Source organism: Pyxicephalus adspersus, chromosome 4 (genome assembly GCF_032062135.1).
Source record: "Pyxicephalus adspersus chromosome 4, UCB_Pads_2.0, whole genome shotgun sequence".
Classification (NCBI taxonomy): Eukaryota; Metazoa; Chordata; class Amphibia; order Anura; family Pyxicephalidae; genus Pyxicephalus; species Pyxicephalus adspersus.
In genome coordinates, this window is record NC_092861.1 from 44,141,630 (window position 1) to 44,166,702 (window position 25,073).

The window sequence follows — 25,073 nt, forward strand, 5'->3', positions numbered from 1 at the left end:
CAGGGAGCAGTAACTGCACTACAACTTCATTGCCAGTCTGATCATAGCCTAAAGGTTACTTATATTGTGACTTGAGGCTTTGTACATAAACTAGATTCATAGACATTTGTGAGATTGAGGAAATTATTTCTAAACTGACATATTGGATCACTAAACCTACATTCACATGTCACGTTTCTCTCTTGATCATTTCCAGTGACAGGAGAATAGACGAGCTCTGTACACACAGCATTGTCTGATTTTATAGAGAGGAGAGGGGAGGATGGATGAGAGGGACTCTGCTGTGTCCTCCTCTATAAGAAATCACAGCAGTCATTCATAGTCATGTAGCAATTTACAATAGTGCAGAACAGTGTATACACTCTAGAACAGGGGTGCCCAACAGGTGGATTGTGATCTACCGGTGGATTACAAAGGCAACACGAGTAGATCGCGGAGCCCTATCTTTTAAAATAAACTCTACCGTGCACAGGAGTTATTAATTTCAAGTTTTTATTGTTGGAAGATCATTTTGATATGGTCATTTTAAAAGTAGCTTGCGAGCCCAAAAAGTGTGGGCACCCCTGATCTAGACTTTCACCAGAGATGAACACAATTGTTGATCTCAGGGCAGAATTATCTAGCTTGTGTAGCTTTATAGTCAATGCTTTTGTTATTTCAACCAATGTCCCCAAAGTGGGGCACCTCCTGCATGTTCTTCCCTCTCTATACAAAACAGGCTGCTAGGCACAGACCCAACCAGTAGGTTTCTACAGCCAACTGTTTTGAGCGACTGTATATAACAGCAGTCGACAACCTTTTCAAGTGGGCGGACCACTAAAATCACCGACCCCCGACCACGCATGTGTGGGGAGCCGGGTGTCCCCCAGAGTGACGTCAATTTGACATAACTGCGCCCACTCTCCCATCGCAGATCGGAGCCTGCAATGAAAGAGTGGGCAGGTTGTGTGCACAGCCCGCTAACCTCCCTAAGTCTGGGAACTGTACGGGGACATGTTCCACGGCTCTGGCCTGTGCGTCACTCCAGTGGCCTGTGCGTCACTCCAGTGGGGTCCTTCTGACCCCACTCAGGGGTGCACCGACCAGAGCTGGGCACCCCCAAAATTTTCTCGCGGACCACTGGTTGGCAATGGCTGGTATATAAAATTGCATACAAAGTATAAGTATAGACCAATGTGGTAATTATCTTCAGTGTTCCAAAGAGATATATTTGACAGCAAGTAAAAAAAACAAAAAGGAAGAAGGAGGACAAGAAGGTTTCAGTGTTTTAGTTTCATCAGAATGCCCCTTTCATAGTTAAGGGACAACAAGGTTATATAGTTTGCAACACCACATTGGCATGACTTGCACTCTCCCACCTAAATCTTTAGTTTATTTATCCTTTTGATTTTTTATAGGTAAACCAGGTTTGGCTAGAGTATTTTATTTATTATTATTGCATTTATCTTAATTTAATGTGCTTTTCCTACTATTTTAGAGATTGTTTCCACTTTGAATGATTATTATACCATTGTTTGTTATGTATATCAGACACATTGTTACTGTAGGATTATCATCACATAATGTAACTCGGGGTCCTATTAAGATACAAGTACTGTAGATCTCCAGCCTTAACATTGCTGTGTGCATTTTTTCATTAGCAGGTGAATGTTTTTGTTTTTCTAACAGAACAGCAGGAGGGAGGATATTTACAGTACTCTTGGGGGTTTTGCTTTTAAGATTATGTGAGATTTTAGTGATTAGGTTTAGATCTATTTTAAGACCTTTGGCCTTGATACAATGTATTTTTGGAGCATGCCGTGTGACCAGCACATGACTTGTAGGATCTGTTAAAAAAAAGCAATCCATTGATGATGCATACAGTGAAACACAATAGTAACAAGAAAGCAGTGTGCTAATATAAAATTAATCCGATTAGCAACCAGATTGTTGTATAGGAACTGAATATTGTACAGTAACCAGGTCTGCTTTTTCCTTTTTCACATCTCCTCTAAAGTTAGAATAGCAGAGACTGTGAAATATGATATAATAAAGATTCTACTTGGTCCTCCTAGACAGTTATGGTGGTCACTAGAATTTATGTTAAAATATGCAAGTCACTTAGAAATAAAAGTTATCTAAGGCCCAATCAAAGCTTTGTTTATTATTCCTGCAATGCAGTCAATTTGAAAGTTGGGATGTTTTGGAGTTTTGGCTTTTCTTCGTCTAAACTTTTTGCTGCAGAAAAGGTTAAGATACTCTTTGCTAGCTGCATGCAGCATGATTAAATCATAGAAAAAGTCCAAGCACAGCAGTCCAAGTCTTTGGCAGTTTAACATGACCCTAACTATAACATATTACATATTTATGGGACTACAAGTGTCAGGAAGGGTTAAAGAACAACACAAAACACTCAGGCACTGTTTTAATAAACGTTAGTACTTATCTTTATTGGATGCATACAATGCCCCCCCCCCCCATTCCTATCCCATAATCAAAAACATTTAGTTACTTTTTTTTAAGAGTGCACTTCGTCATTTGATTAACCAAACATATTTTTCTAGCATATCTATAAATTATTTAATCCAGGTCTGTGAACCCCTGGAGGTACATTACACCTGTTACAGGGTAACCCAGGGGGAACTGACAATATGGCAGACAATGTCATCATAAGTAGCATGTGTAGTGACAAGGGCTATTCTGCCTGTGTCCCCTGCCTGTGCAATAACAGAACCATCATTTTCTTTCTCAGGGTGCCCAAGGGTATGTTTTCTGCCTTTCAATTAGATAGAGAGTGCATTGTTTTAGAGATGACCCAAAATTTCCATGCATAATTATACATTTATTTAAAAATGTAACTTTGTAAGCACAAATATATTATTGCCATCTTTTTCACTAGCATTTACATTATGATACATTTATTAGGAAATGCACAGAAAACCAAAAAACTGTTTTCTCTTTATATGGCCTTGTAGCTGACATTTAGCCATTTGGTAATTCTGGTATCAATTTACATAAGGCTTCTTTTGCAATTTCCTTTGGCTTGGTTTCTGTAGTTGGATCTATGTTCTTACCACGTCACTTCAACAGGTAACATTCCTCCCAATGTTTCTATTCTTCCAGTGATATAATTCCCTGCTGGTCTGTGGTTTATATAGACCCTTGCATGTGTCGCAATGTAGGGCAGCAACTTATTGTTAGGAACCAAATAAATCAGCATACAAATAGACATGTACATCATTTTTTAAAATGACATTTTTAAACTTTACAACCACCCAAAACATGTTTAGTCTAAAACTAATTTACTTTCAATGGTAACATGCATTTTGCTAATCCTCCGATTTGAGTGCTTTTGAGTCACTGACCTAGAATATACATGAAGGATGGACATTACAAGTGCAGTATATTACTTGATTCATGATATTTCTTTGGGGTAGTCGTACACAAGGAATAAAGGCTGTTCACTTGGAACAGTAAAATTAGGGATGTGGTCTTTTCTCCTCAGTTTTATAAGCTATCCTTACCCACCCAATCAGATTTAATTTTCTTATTCTTTTGGAAAAATAAACCTGGGGCCTGATTGTTCACAATTACCAAGTGGAAAGCTTTCCTTGCATTGTTCCATATTGTCAACTCTCAATGCCATTGTTGTCACTATGTTTCTTCGTAACAGTAAGTTACATAAAAAGAGATTTGGATTCTTTGCATAAAAGGGATTTTTTTATCTAGGGCAGGTGAAGGGCAAGAGGAACTGCTGGGTCCTATCAGCGCTTACCCACATTTCCTTCTAGATTTTTAGCACTGTCATTGCAGTGCTCCACTTACTACTGATCCATATTCACCTACTTATCCCTAGTATGAGTCCATTATGTGTGCAGAAATGGTGCACCACCAACACATTAGCAAAGAAGGCAAATGTATCCTGTTCCCCCTATATCCTGATTTCAGTTGTGTTCTGTTCAGTTGCACAAGTGAAATAAGGTAAAGGCTTGTCCTGACTGCAGCCAGATTAAACTGCTTATGTTACGCACAGTTGTATTTTAAATCACTGCTGGCAGTTTAGAATTTTTATTTTACTGACCGTTGTACTTTATATACTGCTACAATTTTTGAATGCTTATTACTGAAAGTTGTACTTCAAAGGGCTGTGGCCAGTTTAGAATGTCTGTTACTGACAGTTGCACTTTAAATTCTTGCATAGGATTCTTTTTACTGACAGGTGCAGTATTTATAGTACTACAGACTGTTAGAAATGCCTATAATACTGACAGTTGTACTGCTGACAGTTTAGAGTACTGACAGTCGTGCTTTAAAATTCTTCTTGTTTTAAATAAATGGGAGAAGACCCTGAAAACCTTGGTACTGTATTAAGGAATTTGATTATTTAAAAATTATTCAGTTAATGAGTTATAGAAATGATTATGAAATGTTTACAAATGTGGACAAACAACAAAGACAAAAGACTACAGGTGATGAAACGCTCCAGATATTATTTTAAGGAATTTTATTTCATTGACTCATACTCTGATCTCTGGTCTTTTTCTTTTTTTATTTGAACTGAATTGTATAAATTTATTTAATAATTTAACATGCATTCTGAGACAGAATTTGCATGACCTGTGGAATGTTATGCTTAGGATTTTCTGACGTGCGTAGCCAGTTTATCAGATCATCATTATCCTGTTCTTGTTGTGGTTGCAACTAGAAAGACATTGTAGTCTAATAAAGTTGGTTCACATGCACAAAAATCAACAATCACATCATCTTGCAAAATATCTAAACAGGAAACATAAAAAATGGGCAAAAAACAGTTATGATGTGCACAGCAATGAAACTTTTGATAGCATTTATTCTCTGATTGAATCAGGCAGGCACCTTTTCCACCTAGCAATTAAACCTTATACTGGAAACAGCAATGATTTAGCTTTTGTCCTTGTCCTGTCACATTTGAGATCATAGATGAATTTTCTATTAACATTTAGTAAGGATGCTTTACCCAGATAAGTGTCACAGGAATGCTGTTTATGCATTTACAGCAATAGCTAAAGTGAAACTAAACTTGTTGGTGTGGGTGAGTTTTTGCAGATATTGGCAAGTATGCTGTCCAATTATGACACACATCTATTTTTTTATTACTACCCTTCTGTAATGCTCGGTCCAGGATCCTGTCACTGCTGCATCCTTTAAAGACATCATATTTTTTACCGCATCTTCTGCATCCACCACTATTCTCTTCAGCCATTGGGTGGCCACTGGTCGTGCACCTAAGTTGCATATTTTTTGGCATCTAGGTCTATTCTTGTCAGGCCTGGGTGTTGAGTCAGGCTTTACACTGGATAGCTCATGCACTGTGCAATGGTAATTGCAACAAAAACAATTAGGAGCTGGGACAAAATTTATTTTGGATGGTTATCTCTCAAATTAGGGGTAGAACTGACTGATTAGTATGAAATACCACAACCTACACATCTACTGTTATTATTGTACTTGAGATTCATAATTCAAACTAATGTTTGCTAATGTAGCCTTCTATCTAAATATCAAAATATACATTTCCAACAAATATGTTCACATAGGATTCAATAGTCAAGTAAATCGACAATGAAAGGAGATAACTGAGATTCCTGCTGACATTGGGATTTCCACCCTAAAACCGTTGCACCTGAACATGTCATGTACATTTTATTTTCGATCCAAAGAATTGTTCATATTTCTGTACACTTTTCTTTAGTACTTCTGTATTACCGCCTTGTCAAACATATACATAATAGCGGCCTAATTTTATATATTTTATCTAATATACAAAGATATATATATAAAAGTCCTAGCTGTCGTTACTGTATGTGTAATTGGAGATGAAGATCCTGAGGGTAATGCAGATTTATTCACATAAGGGAACAATAATATTCAAATATATGGAAAGTGAATGCAGGGAAATGGTGTTAGGTCACTATCACAATCAACACATTCCATTATGGTCCTAATAAGTGCTATTTAGAAAGTGACAATTCTGGAAGGATATTTAGAGAGCCTGCTTTACGTTATCACCAGGCTTTGAGGAGTTGGTTAACCCCAGGGTGTTTTTAGGTTCAGCAATTCAAGTTTAGAATGCATATAAATACAAGAAAAAACAGAACCGATTACATTTGCATGCTGATCACATCAATTTTTCATGTTTAAACATAGATAGATTTTAATGTGAATTGTGCAGAAATAAGTGCTTAAATAAAAAAAAAATACAAATGTGATGTGGAATGCATAATATATTTCACCTTTGCTGAATATAAAAACTAGATGTAGAGTATGTGCTGAAAATGATGTGTTGTCCTTTTAGGTTTAATGTTTTAGTCTGCTCATTTTTTTTTCTGTTGCTCTAACATAAATTCATACCCCCCATGTTTAATATATTAAGAATATCTTTATAGCTGTCTTGTGGAGCCATGTCTGAAGCTGACTCATTCCACTTTGTTTTAACACAAGGATCAGCTCCCCATTCTTTTAGTGTTTTTACTACATCAGTATGGCCTCTCTCTACAGCCAGGTGCAATGCAGTCTTTCCCAGCCAGCCCTTAGCATGCAGGTTGGCTTCATGTTGAAGCAGATACACACATACCACGCTATGACCCTTGTAGGCTGCATAGTGTAAAGGTGTTAGGTTTAACAAATCAGTGCTGTTCACTTCAGCTCCTTCTCTCAGCAGTAGCTCCACTGTGTCAGTGTGACCACGTCCTGCCGCCCGATGTAGTGGCGTGAGATGGTTTTCATCCAATGTCTTCAGATTGGCACCTTTTCTCAGAAGAAACTCTGTCATCTGAAACAGGAGTTGGAATAGCATTACAGCCGAGCTTTAGAAAATCAGGCCCATACAGTATGTATAGCCTAGTCCACAGTACATTGGACTGGACAGCAGAAAAGGAACATTACACTGATATGGTCATTGCCTAAATGTCTTAAAGTAAGGAATGTAAGGAAGTAATGTAAGGAAGTACAGAATTTTAATTTTAAATTAGGTACACTTATGCTATTTTTAAATCAAAAGTAATGTAATATTTCCAATGTATACCTAAATTTTGGATGTGTGCCTGGCCTATGTGACACTCCATCCTGTGTTCCAGTGCCTGGTCTGTACACACACATGTGGCTGCCGACACTTCCAGAGATATTGATTCCATGACTCCCGGTAGTATCTCAGCCATCGCTTGAGCAATGTATGGCTACACTGATTCCTTTAGCTGTACCTTAAACCTCCGTGACACCAATCCCTCCTGTGGTCAATGGTGAATATGATGCAGAAATTCACATTTTCTGCATCTTATTGATCATCTCTACCTCAGAGTGACCCCTGTGTCCCTGTGTCTTCCATCTTCCCTTTCTTGCTTCTGTGATCCTTATGTCCCTGTGTTTACACTTGCTGTGTCTCCGCTTACTGACTCTGATGTTTCTGACTATGTTTGTTTTGCTAGCCCTGGCCTGTTCCTGTCATAATTAGCCTGTCAAAATTATACCCTGCTCTACTACTGCCTAAAAGCCACAACCTAGAAGTTGTCTACAGCAAAGCAGCAAGGTTATTTTTACGGTTCACACCTTCCAGCGATTACACCAAGCACTTACTACCTGGATGAGCCACATTCTCATGGTTTCAGATTCAGGAACAGGCCAAAGGTCTGCCTCACCTCAGGACCAATTATTTACAGTTTGTTTAGGCAGATACAGGAAAATCTGACTGTCTTTAATCAATCTAATTTATTGACACAATATCTGTTACATTATATGTTTGTGACTGTCTGTTATGTCAGGTATGACATGGGACAACACATGTGAAGGACCTTCAGACAGAAATCCAATTATCCCTAGGAGGCAAGGCTGCACTTATAAATAACCCAGGATTAGATATTCAGACAATTACATTGTGCCTTTAAAGTTATATAAGGAGGACTTCCAGAATATGAGTAAACTTGTTTTATCTTTTTTTTATCTAAAAAATGTATCTTGTTTTACCTGTATAAATATATAAATGGTCCATATAGGGAACTCTCTTCCCAATTATTCACTTTGATATCATTACAAAGAACAAGAGGGCACTCTGCGTCTGGAGGAAAAGAAGTTTAAGCTCCGGATAAGGAAGGGATTCTTTACTGTAAGGTCTGTGAAAATGTGGAATCGGCTCCCTCAGGAAGTAGTTTCAGCAACTACTATAGATTGCTTTAACCTCCTAGGTGGTAACCCAGAGTGTGACTCGGGGTAGAAAAAAGATGCTACTAGCAGTAACCCCGAGTCACACTCGTGGCAGGTAAACCAATAAGAAAGATAGTAAATAGTGTGCTTTCCTGATCCACAGGCGTCCCGCGTTGTCCTTTGCGTCTTTTTTCTTCCTCTGGCGGCTCCTTCTGCACTCGATGAGTCACCGGGGAGTTCTCTGTGACGTTGGTGTGTGTGGACGTTCCGTTCGAGGAAATTCAAATTCGTATTGCATGCAATTTAAAATAACTGTATTGAATGCAATACAGTGGATTTACATGTTTAAAAGCAGTACATAAATAAATTAATAAAACCGCCCAGGAGGTTAAGTAAAAGCTGGATGCTTTTCTAGAAGCACAGAATATGACTGGGTATTAGGGCTTTAAATAATAAACAGAGACTGTTGATCCAGGGAACATCCGATTTCCCAATGGAATCAGGTAAGAATATTTTTCCCCTGTTAAAGCAAATTGTACCAGGGTTTTTTTGCCTTCCTTTTTACCAACTATGTCCACATGGTTTTATATCTGGGATATGCTTACTTCCCTAGTGGTTTAACTTGAAGAACTTATGTATTTTTTCAACCTTACCTACTATGTAACTATGTAACTATCTATGAAAAACATATTTCCACTACCCAGACCATGTGAGGTTTGTGTTCTTGCGTATTAAATGGCTGCTTACCTCACTGAAACCATTTTCTGCAGCTAGGTGTAGAGCTGTTTTACCCTTTGCATCTTTCGCATTTATATCATATTTTCTCTTTAGTACGTAGTTAGTAATTTGTATGTTTCCAGCCAGCACAGACAGATGAAGCATGTTCATGCCAATGTTGCTTTCATCTTCAAGAGAAAGTCCAAGTGATACCAGGTAATCCAGTACATCTATGTGATCATTGACAGAGCACCAGTGCAGTGCAGTCCACTTGTTGTTGTCTCTGATGGTGGGAGAAGCTTTATATTTTAGCAGGGTTTGAACACATTGCAGGTAGCCATTTGCTGCAGCCAAATGCAATGGTGATTCTCCTGAAGAGGTCTGAGTATCAGGCAATGCCCCACATTGTAAAAGCAGTTCTGATATCTCAGTATGTCCATTCAATGCAGCGCGATGAAGTGGGGTGTAGCTCCACAAATCCCTGATGTTTAGAGAAGCTCCTTTTTGTAGAAGGTATTTGACTAAATCCAGATTACCGCAGCATGAAGCCATGTGTAAAGGGGTCCATCCTCTGCAATTTCTGCCAAATACAAATACAGATATATGATTGTTTATATATATTTATATATGGTTGTAGAGGTCAGCAGTATATAACCTAGATTACAGCTCATAATCAAGTGATTGGCAGTATGTAACTGATAATACAGTACAAAGCAGACTGTCACCAGTAGGTATCATACAGTGCAGCACACATATTGCTGGGCTTGGAAGAATATATTGTATAGTAAAGCATATAGATATCAACAGTAGTTGGGTATGTTCAATACACCATACAATGCTTCCATAGGTATGCAGAGGTATGTAACGTACTGTACACCACACCATGTAGAACAGTCCGGACTATGCAAAAACCCTTCATTGCCTGTTCCACACATTCCCATGTGTATACTGCATTATGTGCTGGATATTACACATGATGCACCCTCCTAATTGGTACACGGTGCATTATATTCTCTTTTCCATAATATCAACATTTGCATACTGTCCTATAAATGATCTGAACCACCCCATTCCATTCTAAGCACTGTGTTATGTTTTCATATTCATAGAGGATGCATGTAGGCTGTGATAAGTTTCCCCCTAATCCAAAAGTTCTCCATCCCTACCTGATGAAAACAGAGTTAGGTATACAAAAAGAAAAGTAAGTATATAAAGTGTTAGGTTTCATGATCAACTTATTTTTCTTTTCATATTTCACAGAGCAGGAAATGGTCTCTATAAATCACTAGAACAGTTGGAAATGTTTAGTAATACTTCCTGTTCCTGTTGTGGTGACAACTGATTTCTTATATGGGCAATCACACAGACAACATGTGAAGCGAAAGCTTTTTACAAAAAAAATAAATAAATGATAAATTAAAAATATTAACATTTGAATACATTGCACTGCAGGCTAAACCACCAATCCAAAACCAATAAATCCACCTACCAACAGACATTTAGTCAACTTCCATTTACATTTTGTCCATCCATCAAGATATATTTTCCTTATTCAACTACATATAATGGTGACATCCAAGCTAATTCAAATTGTTTACTGAAAAAGTGCACAATACATTGAATACTTGGTAGTTTATGTTAGGCTTAGTCTATACAGAGGTTTTCCCCAGTGTTGAACCTGAGGCTTTTAAAGCCCATGTTTGAAATTACCATGCATTCCAATGGGCTAATCTACACCAGGAGTTTTTAAGCACTTAAAACGTTAACACGGTAATACTACGGGAAAACGCGGCATAGACGTTTTACAGCGTTTTAAAAGCAAGCTTTAAAGTGCTAATAAAAGTGCTTACGTTTACATGTGTTTTTATAAACGTCTGCGTGGACTCAGCCTTAGGTGGTCAACAAGTACCAATGCTCAGCATATGGTGCTAAAATGTATCACATTTAGGTTTATATAGTCATACAATTTCTTTGTGCTCACATAAAAGCAATTTCCTTGTGTTCTGCAAGCAACTTGCTTTGTCACATATGTCTCTGCATACTTTGTGTGCTCTGTGCTCCATATCTCTATTGAGGGGATTACCTTGTATGACTTATTATATCAGCCTAGATTTTTTTCAAGTCATCATAATCTTAATTTATCTTTCCATGATCTATCAGGAAACATTTTTCTATAAAAAGAAACTCTTTAATAACTGCTATGAAATCACTACCAGATGGCCAAAGGTACAGATCTTATAAATTTCCCCCAAGTTGAGGACATGTATCGGCCAGCATACTGATTAAAATTTATAGGCTAATAGTGTCAGCAGAATGCTGCAAAGACTTTTCTTGTTTAATGTAGCATACATTTTAACAAAATTTAACTTATTTTCTGCCCCTCTGTATTTACTTACTACTTTTTTTAGTATAAATTAGTACTAAGTATTATTTAGTATCAGTATTTAGTACTGGATTGCATGATAAACTGAAGATACATTTGTAAAATGACTGCCCCAATCTGTAGTGCATTTCAGAATAAACTATGACTCTCTTGTACTAATGGAACTGACATTGTTCAAATATTTTATATAATCAGCCTAATTTATTGAGGCTCTCCAACACTGGGGAAGATAGAATGTCATGGAACGACATGGATAATCCAGCAAACCTAGAAAGGATTTCTTAAAATCCTTTGCTGTTGTCAAATGTTTTCAATCCTGGACCAGATCTATTCTGGGTTGCTGGATCATCCATGTTCTGCCATGACAGTTTATCTTCTCCATTCTTGGAGAGCTTTAAAAAAAAGGTCCAGTGTGTCTTGTTCAACATGTAGCTGAAAAGGTGACACTGCTTTTAGCAGCAAGAAACAATTATTATCTCTCTCCCTGCTGTGTTTTGACAACAATAAGCTATAGTTCAGGCGGGTATTATGTATTAGGTATTAGGCTTTCAAATGCTATCCTGAAAAGTAATCTGCAGAAAAAGCCTTTTAAAAGCATTTCATAAACTTTAGGCAGTAACATTAAGGGCACCCCTATCATATTGTCTATCATTGTTAAAAACTGTGCCCTGCCTGCTCAGGGCAAAAGCAAGTGGCTTTCTTCAACACCCTCCACCATTCCCCCATTTCTCCATTGTTACATCCAGCAATGACAGCCCAACAAAATGTACTACAGGGTATGGCAGGTCATTTGATTTTGTGACAGTTCTAGGCCAACCAGCCATACAGGAGTTCAAACCCCTAAGTGAGCTATGACTGCCCTAATTTAGCTTACCCAAGGCTTTGCTGTGGGTCTTGTTGGCTGAATGGTGTGACATGAAAGCAAAAAAAAAGTTAAATATATGTGTATGTGAAGGTCTAAATCAAACCTTGGTACATCAAAATGACATTTTTATTACTGAGGGAAAGCTTTGCATAGACATTTTTTGTCATACATTTTGTTTGAATTGGCAATGTTTTTATTTTAATGGTAGTGAAAGCTTTAGTAAGGCTCTTATAAAGTTCATGTTTTACTAACTCCTGTTGGCTTTTATTATTTTACATTCAGGGAGGTTGATTGCTTTTTTTTTTACAGCTGAACTGCAGCCTTATGTTCTGTTCTGCACAGTTGTACGGCCTTTTCTCCAATACAGGTAGTTTCTGGGTTAGGCACATCCGACATAGGAACGGGGCTTCCCTGCTCCCTCGTGTGCAGGACAGAGGCTTGGAGGGGGCGGTTTCAATGACTTGCAGAAGAAATCTTTTGCTAAACACAGCTGATATTGTGGGTGATCTTAGGAACTGAGCTGATCTGTAGCATCTTGTAACTCTTTAATGACCAAGACAAACTCTGCAGTTGTTTCTTTTTTGCATATCAAAGCACAGCTTGCTTTAGAAGTTAATAAATGTCTAGGCTCCATATTTTTTTTATTTTTTGCTTGTGTTTGTGATTAGCACACAGTGAGGATTTTATACAGTAACTGACACCATGTTGCTTATTAATATGTTGAGACAAACATCTTTCCTAGTTGCATTTATCAAAAAAATGTACCTGTTCCAACTTACATACAAGTTCAACTTAAGAACAAACCTACAGTCCCTATCTCGTATGTAACCCGGGGACTACCTGTACTGAATTTTCTTACTATGATTTTAATGCACACATTCAGCTTCTTACAATGCACAAAAGAATATGCAGCAAGTCCTATAGAGCCTTTATAGTCTCATGCCTGTTTCTTTGCAACATCATACCACATTATAGATAAAGGTATTTTTCTAAGGTCTATTGATGGCTCTGTAAGTATATCCTATTTTCTTGGTAAGGCATTTTACAAAATAAAATTGAATACTTTGGTTGCCCAGTGAACTATTCCATGTAGATGAACTCTACTCTTGTCTCTCAGGGAGATGTATTTGCTTTGAGTTAAATATTCTATTCATATCCAGCTAATGAAAAGTTATGTGATGTTGTTTTGCTTGCGTTCTTCCTGTTCTCCTTGGTGTTCTCAGATTGCATACTGTTCCCTAAAGTAATTATGTGCATGAATCTGTTGTGTTCTCCTTTGTAATTAACTCTGTGCCTGAGGGTTCACAGTGCTACTCACTGATTGATGTACAGTAAACCTCCAATTAGTGATGTAGAATTTACATAGTAGTTGGTTGTAAATAGAATAAAAAAAGGTTACAAATAAAAGTCATTTATATCAAACAAGGGTTTGTATAGAGAGTTTGACAAATATCTGGGGTGTAAGAAATTGTTTATTTGTTTGGATGTGATCTTTGAATATTTACTCAAAAGAAAGTATTAAAGGTCTGACAAAGAGTAAGGTCAAGCATAAGAGATATGGTAAAACTAAGAGGTTTCCAGGCCACAGCATCATTTGGAGAAAGAACCCTCATTATTCAGTGATGTCAAAAACCTGTCATTGTGATTTACAAAATGCCTGCTACCTTCAAGTGTAGATGTAATGATAGGATATGCCCTTTATAAATAATTGTATTATGCCACACAGGATACTTCTACTTAAAATATGAACATTCCCAGTTATCTTATGAACACTCAGTGGATGATTGGTTCCAACACATGGAATACACCAGAACATTTACAGACACACAACCTGGATATTCTGATATGTTGCTGGAAATATTCCTTCCTTCGTTAATATGCATCTGCAGCATGACACCCATCTATTGAGTGACATGATATGACTGAATGACATAATTGTGACGCTGATGAGTGATAAAATATACATCTAGTAAGTGACTTAATAAATCTCTACAGAGTGACATAATATACTTTAGCAAATTGAGTGAGTGACAATGTTTATGAATGACACAACATGCTCATATTGTGAGAGAGATGATGATGTGAGAGGGTGATGTAGTATCTGCCAGGCAATACAATTTGCTTTAACAGCATCACATAATATGTTGTTTTATAGTGACACAATTTGCTAGAATTGTATAATTTCCTTCTTCTGGGCAATGTGTTGATGGATATTTTCGTATATCCTGCTGCTAAGTGACATGTTATGCCTATGACATACAAATAACATTTCTTGTTATTCTTTCAATGGTAATCATCTGTTTTTTGTCAACTGTGAAAGACCGTGATGAATTATTATGCTCCTTAAGCAGACACCCAAGGTGAGAAGAGAAAAAATTAAACTAACTGCAACTAATTGGATGATTCAGTGATTTTACCGAGTTTATTAGAGTTTATGAAATGTTTAGTATAGGTAGGGTATAAAAGACTCATGTTATATTAGGATAATTCTCAACTGTTATCATCTTTCATTTCATTTAGGTGCCTCTGTCCTTCTTATTTCAAAAACTTTTTTTTAGCTTTGTTTTCTGTTTCCAAAAGGCTGATTTCATTAATGTATAATACATGTGCTAAATGACATATCAATATAAATTGTTAGTGAGTGAATAATCTGCTCCTCCAGTAATTTGATTATACTGGCATGCTAGTGGATTCGTTCCTACTGTTGCATCACCCTCCTTCAATGGAAAACACAGACTTACCTCCCTCAAGAGTTGTGTGGGATGATAATAAAATTGTATATTTCCTATCACACTTTATACTATAGGTCTGTTATATCACACAGAGGGAATATAAAATAACCTTACAGCTGTACCAATCCTTCTGTCTGCACATTATTCAACAAGTACCATCAATAAAATAATTAACAATCAAGAATCAACTAGCTGTGCCAAATGACATAAAATAAAATAGTCTGTAATAGTGACTATCCCTTTAATGTTTACTTCTTGACAAATCTAAAAGCTGCAATATATTTTAATCAGAGGTTTAAAATATTACAGAAAATAGAATGAAATCATCAATAAGAATAAACTTCACAGAACATACAATTTCCCAGGTTCACAGTTTTTATATTTATATAATTGAGTGGGTAGAAGACATCTGGTTCATTATATTTTGTCAGCCTAATCCTATTTCTTTGACACCCTCTTAAATTATATTTATTATCATAACATAACATGATTCGATTTATTGCCAGCTCAAATTCCAAGAATATTTTTGTTTTGCTCTTTTATCTGTGAACCACAATCTCGGATTTTCTTTAAACAACAAAAAACTATGGAAGTGATTATTTGACTATTTCATTGTCAAAATTAAATTGCAACTTTTGCTGCAAAATCATAGTTTTGCTTTCAGTGTTGTGATAATTTCATTAATAATATTGAAATAATGAACTGAAGGACCGCTTCAGATTTATATAATATGATTTCCCTGTGTACAGTGGTTTGAAGTTTCAGCTAAAATTTCTTTCCGCTGTTTTGGAGAGCATTGCTGAGATGTGGAACCTCTACTATGTTTTATTGTGGTCCATGGCCCTTGTGGAGAGATACCACTCATTAACCGCCCATTTCATAAAACCTAAAAATGTTTCCTTTCCACTGTATCTGAAACTAATACATAAATGCTTGGTTGGAGTTGCAGTTTAGGAATGTGTATTTGCTGCAGGATTATATACATACCATCAGCTGGTCTTCAATTTCTGGAAGCTTGTCTTTTTCAGTAGGAAGATCACACATTACAATAATTTAGTAACATTAAACTAAAAATACAAATAGATGGATAACCAATATAACAGTCTTGTTCCCCAATTTGCTGTGAAAGGGTCCATAATGATCATAATGGAAAACACTGCAGAAGAAGCAGATATGAAAATGTTGGACATTTAGTTTAAGCCAATGAGATCACCATGGACCATTGATAAACCATGTACTGAACTATACATGTGTGTATTGGTGTAAAATAGAGTTGTTTGTGATTTCTGGATATTTATGTTTTTCTAGATACATTTTGTAGTTGGTAATATGAACATAGTTCTGTTTGTTTAGCTTCAGGTTACTGACTAGTTTAACTGCCTTTATTGACTAAACTGCACACAGTCTTGATGCACACATTACCAATCAATGTAATGCTGATAACTTGTTCAGTTATTAACTTAAGCTTTGCTAGAGAATGTCACATAATGCGAACACAAAGGACACGTACAGTTGCAGAAAAAATGTCAGCTGTTAAGAATCACCTGCATTTCTATGTAAATAGCTCTTGAAACATTTCTAAAAAACAAATAATAGCAATAATTTGCCTCAACTAATTATACACAAACTGTTTTATTCTAGCTGTGTTTAAAATTTATTACATTTCTCAAAGCGAACCTTCGGGAACACCCCTTAGGGGGTTAAATTTTAAAAAAAAAAAGAATAAATATTATAGTCATACTATTATATATACTGTAAAATATATGTTCTTGAAAACAATGTACTGCTTTTACACATTTAAATCCAATGTATTGCATTCAATAGTTATTTTGTGTTGAATGCAATACAAATGGATTTCGAATTTCCCGCCCCGCCGCAAACATGCACACGCACCAACATCACTGGGAACTCCCTGGTGACACATGGCGTGCAGAAGACGCCAGAGGAAGAAGACAGGAATCGCGGCGATGGACGATGCAGGACGCTGGCGGATCAGGTAAGGCTTTATTTATTTTACCTTCCCATAGGTTTACCTACCCCGAGTGTGACTTGGGGTTACCGCTTTTAGCAACTTTTTTCAACCCCGAGTCACACATTTAGGGTTGCCGCTAGTGAGGTTAAAAACAGATAAACTGTTGGACATAAAAGACAGCTGTTAAGCTACATACACACTTCCAATTATTATCGTTGGAAAACGAATGACGAACGTTCATGCACGATATTTATGAACGATCGTATAGCACCGATCCTGCACATAGAGTTAACGACACGATACTTTAGGGCCCATGTGGCCAAATAAAGAGGCGCTGTAGGCGCTTACACTACGGGGAATCCCCAGGCGGGATACGGAGCTCAGGAATCAGCGTCCTGCTCCGCCGCCATCAGACCACGCCCCTATGATTGGAATACTTTGTCACAATTATGTCTTCTGAGTATATCTTCTAAAAGTTTGAAAGAACTTTCCAATAAATGCCATGATTGTTTTAATAATTTATTCAAAAAAGAGGTATCTATTTATAATTTTTTTCACCAAATGTCTATCCAAAATATAAACATTTTTCACACTGGATTCAGAAGATATACAAATCAATTTTAACTTATTATACATTATACAGTCTCTAAATATATGCAATTTAAAAAATGTGTACCTTTTGGGTAAAAGTTTAGTAAACCCTAGTGTGAAAAATATACATAGACCCCACATTATTCAATGATGAACGTTATGTATTGTTTGTCTTTGTTATTGTAACTTTCATCAAGATCAGATCTTGTTGGCGAAACCCTTCTAACAGAAATACTTACATTTCTTACAGGTATTCAATGCCATTTTACAAACCATTTTTTGCAACTCTATATCATAAAAATTACTTATTTAAGTAACCCTTTTTTCCAGTCGGATAAAGAATTTGATGTTGAATCAATCTTTAACCTCCCTAGCGGTACATTTCTTTTTGGTTTCATGTCTAAAAGCGGTACATTGTTTTTCATAAAAACTTATTTTACAGTATAATACGATAGTATGAGTATAATAAAGTTTGAAACACAAAATCATGTAAAAATATAAAATTAAATAAGTTAAAAAATTATATATATATATTTTTTTTAATTTAAAAAAAAAAGAATAAATATTATAGTCATACTATTATATATACTGTAAAATAAATGTTCTTGAAAACAATGTACTGCTTTTACACATTTAAATCCATTGTATTTCATTCAATAGTTATTTTGTATTGAATGCAATACAAATGGATTTCGAATTTCCCACCCCGCCGCAAAGGTACACACGCACCAACATCACTGGGAACTCCCTGGTGACACATGGCGTGCAGAAGACGCCAGAGGAAGAAGACAGGAATCGCGGTGATGGACGACGCAGGACGCTGGCAGATCAGGTAAGGCTTTATTTACTTTACCTTCCCATAGGTTTACCTACCCCGAGTGTGACTTGGGGTTACCGCTTTTAGCAACTTTTTTCAACCCCGAGTCACACATTTAGGGTTACCGCTAGTGAGGTTAAAAACAGATAAACTGTTGGACATAAAAGACAGCTGTTAGTCCCCAAGGTAATCTGTTAGGACTTATTCACACATAACAGATAACAGAAGAATGAAATCCTCAGGCTATGTTTAGACTGGAGGTAAGGTTCTTGTGCAGTTACCACTTCATCACGCCTATAAACTGCTTCCTGAAGCGCTACATGTATGTCTCACCCATGGCAGCCCATATAGAATGAATGGCAGTGAGCCTTTCAGTACCACCCGCTGTAAAATGGGAAAAAAACAGTGCAGCAGTGCAGGTGGCTGAGCAGCTGGCAAGGTGCCAGCCACTGGCAAATGCACAGGAACACTTGTTTCCACTAGATCTGAGTCTAACCTTAAACTGTCAGAAATTGGACAAACTACATCTCATGTCAAAAGGCAGAAAGAATATTAAAATATTTTTATAATGCTCATGGTACAGCTGAAACTAGTCTGTGGCTTTTGGTAGAGATGAGAAGCTTCTTCGTTGCTGCTGTGCTACATGACATTATAACATTACTTGGTCCCAACTAATTATGAAATGTTTTCAGTGTACCTGTTACCTTATCCCATTTCTTGATTGTTAAAAGATGCTACATCGTACCTAAATTGGGCATCCATTGTTTCTTCCTTTTTAATCAAAACTAATATAACATACATCTCTGGGGGAGTGACGGTAAGTGTGATTTTTTTGTTTTTGGTTTACTTCGGCTTTAATAATAGGTGAGTGATAATCAGTGGAGATGGAGAACTGCAAACTGTTTACATAGGGGACAAACACAACCCACTCTCAGTAAGAACATTTTCTTATAGACTAAAGTATGTGGCTCACATATAGTGTGCCTCAGTGCTGCAGTGATGGATTAGACAGAAGAACAATGGTTTTTTAATATATTTGTGTACATTAGGGAAAATGCTTACATTAGGGAAAGAGATTAGGTACTGAATTAAGTTACAGTGGGAGCAGATATTGGTGGGTGTACAAAGGGAGCAGCAAGACTGTATGCCGGGGAAGCAAAGAAAGCAGGAAGGCAGGATTAGGCTAACAAGACTCCTGTTCAAACAAGTGATCACAGTACCGGGCAGATACAAATCTTCAAGGCTGGATATTATTATTATTATTATTAAACAGGATTTATATAGCGCCAACATATTACGCAGCGCTGTACATTAAATAGGGATATTCTGCAATTCTCTGTATTTATTCACATGTGATCTCAGATTCATAAAGAAAGTTGGTGCTTGATGTCTGAACAGGCAAATTACGGCTAAATAGTGCAAAACAGCTGTCACTAACTGTGGACTTCAGCCTGATGGGCCACCAGCCTAACATATATTTCTGTTAGCCTACCAGCTTTATCCTCCCATTATGTCAACAGCATGATTTCTTCACATTACGTATTTAGTCTTCTAGCAATTGTCCTTGCTTTCACATTCTAGTAAAAATAGCATTTCATTTTTCTGCTCTGCTTGTAAATGTGTAATCCCCGACCCTTCACAGTTGTACATAAAGATTAGGTTGCATGGTTTAATGCATACTCATTTCTTCATAGTGTAGTGCATACATGACACTGCTAATATCAAACATTTATCATTGTGTGATGACAGGCTATTTCTGAATTGCAACTTTTGATGATAAGCACCTTGGAAAATCATTGTCGCCCCTTTGGTGCTCAGAGGATTTTGAAGCTTTTTTAAAAGTCTCCTTGTGAGTGATGTCCACTTTATCTATTATTTATATAAAAAAGTAGGGAGCAGATGTCATGCATGTAGGGACTGGTAATCATTTAAGTTGTAGGAAGAGGATAATTTCTAGCCTTTTATTCTGAGGAAGTTGTTTCTCTATGGCCACCATTGAATATCTATTAAAGCCCAGCTCCAGTCAAAGATTACCTTTATATGGTAGTTATTTGTGTGCCCAAAGGCTGATGGATGGTTGGAGGAACATAAAATACTGCGAAATCTCTCCAACAGAGATGGGGAAAGTCACAAAAACATTTTAAACATACACGATTGGGCTTGTTCTTGTAATGTTTAGGGCACTTGCTAGCTTGTCCAAGCCACAACCATATCCACACAGGTTCCACACAATGGGAACCATTGGGTAATTGTAAATACTGCTTTAAATGTGCTTTCCTAGTAAGTCAATCCCATTGGATCAAAATACAAAAGATTTTAGCTATAAACTTCTTTCAGCGTTATCTTTATAATTTGACAAGTCACGTATACAGTATTTGTATGTGCTATTTTCAATGAATTTATTTTTATTATGGATGTATCTTCATCAAACCCTGATACCATTAAAATGTTTGCATTGTAAACATTCCATCATGTTCTATTGTGCTCTTATTTTCTATATAAATGAATTGTGTTGTAATTTCTGAAGTACTGGCTACAATGTATAATAGTAATCCAAACAAATCAGTATTTGCTATGTTATGAGTACAGATTAAGATACAATAATGTTACCATGTATTACTTTGGTGTTTGTTTACAGTGTTGAACTCACAGGTCTCTGAACACAAAGCGCATTATACCTGGCAAAACTTCTTGAGTGCATGAACTTATTCCCTGATACGTGAAGGTAACAGCAAAAGACATCACTGGTCTGTGACCACTATTCAAGTATTTTTAGTAATATGATCTATCTATTATATGTTGTATATTGCTATAACACAATAGAGTTGTTGGACGCTGACATAAAACTATTCTGTATAGTAATGTCAAAATGTCCTGTGTTCATTATGACATCTGTGACAAGTCATTAGCTACAGACAAAAAAGGGTTCTGATGCTTGCAGATGGGTTCTAATGTAAGAGACAAAAGACTCGATTGTTTAATGATATTGGTTACAATGACTGATCCAATCATTCTTTGACAACATCTATCAACACCATCTATTAACAACATCTTCGGTTGGAGATCTGACTGTTGTTCTTACCCCATACAAGGGGTTGTGACCTCCACACACTAAAGGATAATTTGTGTTAAATAATACATTGCATCACTTTACTTTACATAGATTTTATATTTAGGTATATTCAAATAGAAATATAGTATACTAATAGTAAACTAAAGCAGGACTAAAGTTTCACTTTTAAAAAATTTTTGATCAGACAAGGCATTATTGCAGAAAGGGACAGCTGATGTCTAAGCTATTAGGATAGCCAAAGATTATATCTAGGAAGAGAAGATGATAGCACACTGCAGCTAAAAGGGGAAACTGTGGGTATAGTGGGGTTTAAATGGTGGGTTCCACTTTAAATAAAAGTCAAGATGTAAAAACAGGAAAACTTTTTTTTTATCTATACCTAAATTATTATGAAAACTTGAATATTAGTTTTAGTACCTAAAATGTATAAATGTTCCCGCCAAAAATGAGTTTCACTTTCCTTGGCAGACTTTATGAGAAAATGAGGCTAGCTGTTGGTTAGCTGTTGGTTTCAACAAGCAGTGCTTTCTAATACATGTGAAGATTTTTGTTTTAGCCAAGAAAGAACCAATTAAGAAAGTTCTATCTTATTGATAGCATTGTTTTTTCATTATTTTTTTTCTTTACAGGACACCCAATTGGATATAGTAGATGGCAAGAGATAGAATCTGTGCATTCAGAGATCCATGATAAAGCACTGACTTTTCAATTACATTTTCCAGGGGAGAATGTATCACTTCCATTGAAAATGTATATACCTGGAAGATTCTCTGCCAAAGAATGTTTGGTGAATGTCAGATTCAGTGCTTTATAAATTAGACCCCTGAAAGACCTTGGGCTCTCCTTAAAAAACAGGGAATCTGACATTACCTCAAACATTCCCTGGTGGGAATCTTCCAGGTCCATGTGTTCTATGGCAGAAATTTATTTCCACCAGGGAATGTATGAGAGAATGTCAGATTCCTTGTTTTTTAAGGAGAGCCCAAGGTCTTTCAGGGGTCTAATTTATAAAGCACTGAATCTGACATTCACCAAACATTCTTTGGCAGAATGTATTACGCATAAAACCCTATGCGTAATATCAATAAGTCCTGGGTGCTTTATCCTGTATGCATCTACCAAAAAACATAAATAATTTAGTATTCGGTGGAGCTACTCTATATGTTTGTCTGATTTGCATTCGATTTATTTAACCTTGGGAAATTACACAAGAAGTATCATTAGGAACTGTGCATTACAGAAAGTCTACCCCTGTAACCATTCATTTTTATTATTGAAATGTATTTAGTATTTCCTCAGTAATATTATTTGCTGAATATTATTTCTAACATTCAACTAATGGTATAGTATTTTTCACAGCTTTTTTTAATGGACTTTAATGTTTAAAAACACTTACTGGCAGTTGACAGATATTCCAAGGTTGAGTAAGGTGTTCACTTGATCCAGGTCCCCTCTCCAGGCAGCCTCATACAATAAAGTCTTTTTTTGTTCCAGTGAGTGAGTCATTGATGAGTTTAAGTGTGGACATCTATCCAGCTGCCATTGCTTCAGGCCCCCTGTCCTTCTCACTTGCCTCTCTGCCTTGGAAAGTGAGATGGAGTCATGCAAATCAAGGTGTTTCCATGCAATTTCCATTTGCTCAGCCATTGATATAATTATTTAACTTTTTAGCTTGGATGAAGCTTAAAGCAAGGTACAGTGGCTGCATTCAGGCTTGAGAGTGCTGTCTCACATTCCAGAGCTGTCAGATTACTGCTGAGCCTATTCCTGTTTTGCTGTTGTCATGGGTTGCACAATTTGACACTCAGTGTACCAAGGCTTTGCTCAAGGTCATTAGAATTAACTAGTAAGTTATTCCAACATTCTGTTCTTTGTTACATGATGAATGAAAACATTCAAATATGGGACAATATACAATGTGTTTCATGCTGTTCAGCCAGAAAACAATTTGTCTGACTTGAATTACTGTTTTATTAAATTAAAACTTTACCTCCAAGTCAGATTTCTTTGTATTACTTTGTATTGAATGCTACTGCTGCTAAAATAATGGCAAACTAAAAGCTATATTATACTATATCTATTAGATCACTATTACATAAATTACATAGTTTTTGCTTCTAAAAAAAGCTTTAGGTTCATGTTGACAATAAAAGTACATGTCAGCATGATAAACATGTCCAAATGGAGCCTATTGTCTATAAAAAGCCTTTTTTTCTTTTGTTTTTGAACAAAACCGTAATTACAAGTGCAATACCTTTATTATATTTCTCAATTTCCTGCCATGCAGGCATAACAGGAAAATAAAGAGAAATCTCTACAAAATTTGCAAAAATTTCCTCTAAGATCTAATGTCTACAATGGAAAATTTAATCCTACTTTCCATTCTGGTAAAAACTGTAAATGTTTAGATTTACCAGTCTGGTAAAAACTGTAAATGTTTAGGGGTTATTCTAAAGCTAAAAGTTTTGTTAAAAGTTTTGTTCTAAAGGTTATTTTAAATAAGGTAAAAAAATGGACTATTCATATTCTAAAAGTTATGTACACTCTAACAATGAACTTTTATGTTCTCTTTTTGGTTGATAAATATAGTATTTTTGTTATATCTGGTGAATTAGAGGAAATAAATTCCTGTAGATCATGCCAAAATTCTACTGCAGTCCTATACACCCTGCCTGTGCTATTTTAAGCAATGTTACCAAGGAAAGAAGCCAAGAAACTAATACAGCTACTAAATCTCAGGATTAGTAATCTGCAATATAATACATTTTTGTTTTGGTCCTAGAACAGCATAGATAATGGTTTAAATCCTTATCAGTTTTTTGTGGGGCTTTCTGAGTTCCTTTGGGGAAAATTACCTTAACTTCTTATTCTCCAAAATAAGGACATTTCCATTTAAACAGTTGTCAATTGTAAATTTCCTTTTTTTGACCTTATTGAGGTTTTACCACCTCCTGATATGTTTTGTTTGAAATATACTTTCAGATGTCTATGTACATTAGATGACAGTCTCCTGATCTGTCCATTCTACAGATGAGCGACTGAGAATATTAGGTTTGATCTTGCGTCGAATCGGGCTATTCTTGCTTACCGAAAATGTAAGTGAGAACTACCTTCTAAATCACAGAGAGGTCAAGCTTTTGCAGAACTGGAGGATTTCCAGGGCCCTGAAAATCCTCTGCGATCCCCGGCCACTAGAGGTTAATTAACATCTAGTGCCCCGGGGATCGCACACTCTTCTCAATGAATGCAGCCACAGCTGCAATCATTGAGAAGATGCCCAGCACAGGAGAAACTCCTGACATTGTAATATAAGTATCTCTTACAAATGATACATTTGTATCTGTAACAAATGAATTATTTGTAAGAGATATTTATATTACAATGTCGAGAGGTTCTCCTTTGCTGGGCATCTTCTCAATCAGCGGTTGCCGACCGTTGGTCCGTGAGAAAATTTTGGGGGTCCCCGGCTCTGGTGGGTGCATCCCCGTGTGGGGTCAGGAGAAGGACCCCGCTAGGGGGGACGCACCAGCCAGAGCCGCGGTGCATGTACCCCGAGCAGTTTCGAGCCTCAGGAAGGTGGGGCAGGCTGTCTCTGCACACAACCTGCCCACTCTCCCATCGCAGGCTCAGATCTGTGATGGAGGAGTGGGGGGGGTTATGTCTTAATGACATCACTCTGGGGGAGGTTTCTCCCCCTTTGAGTGACACCCGGCTCCCCACACATGCGTGGTCGGGAGCCGGTGTTTTAAGTGGTCCACGAACGTGAAAA

The 25,073-nt window shown here is 36.7% G+C and overlaps 1 protein-coding gene across 1 annotated transcript; it reads right to left on the reverse strand.

Annotated features, from left to right (window-relative positions):
* Positions 1-2,487: 2,487 nt before the first annotated feature.
* Positions 2,488-23,037, reverse strand: LOC140328428 (uncharacterized). Its single transcript, XM_072408018.1, has 3 exons — positions 22,701-23,037; positions 8,902-9,451; positions 2,488-6,790 (listed from the first exon to the last, which is right to left on the reverse strand). Exons 1-3 carry the CDS (start codon positions 22,949-22,951, stop codon positions 6,353-6,355), a joined length of 1,239 nt encoding a protein of 412 aa, XP_072264119.1. The 5' UTR covers positions 22,952-23,037; the 3' UTR covers positions 2,488-6,352.
* Between the last annotated feature and the right edge of the window lie 2,036 nt (positions 23,038-25,073).

Coding starts and splice junctions, on each gene's coding strand:
- LOC140328428 (XM_072408018.1), bottom strand. CDS start 22,951: ATGGCTGAGCAAATGGAAATTGCATGGAAACACCTTGATTTGCATGAC. Junction 9,452..22,700: donor GGAATATCTGTCAACTGCCA/GTAAGTGTTTTT, acceptor TGTATTTGGCAG/AAATTGCAGAGGATGGACCC. Junction 6,791..8,901: donor CAGAAAATGGTTTCAGTGAG/GTAAGCAGCCAT, acceptor CTCCTGTTTCAG/ATGACAGAGTTTCTTCTGAG.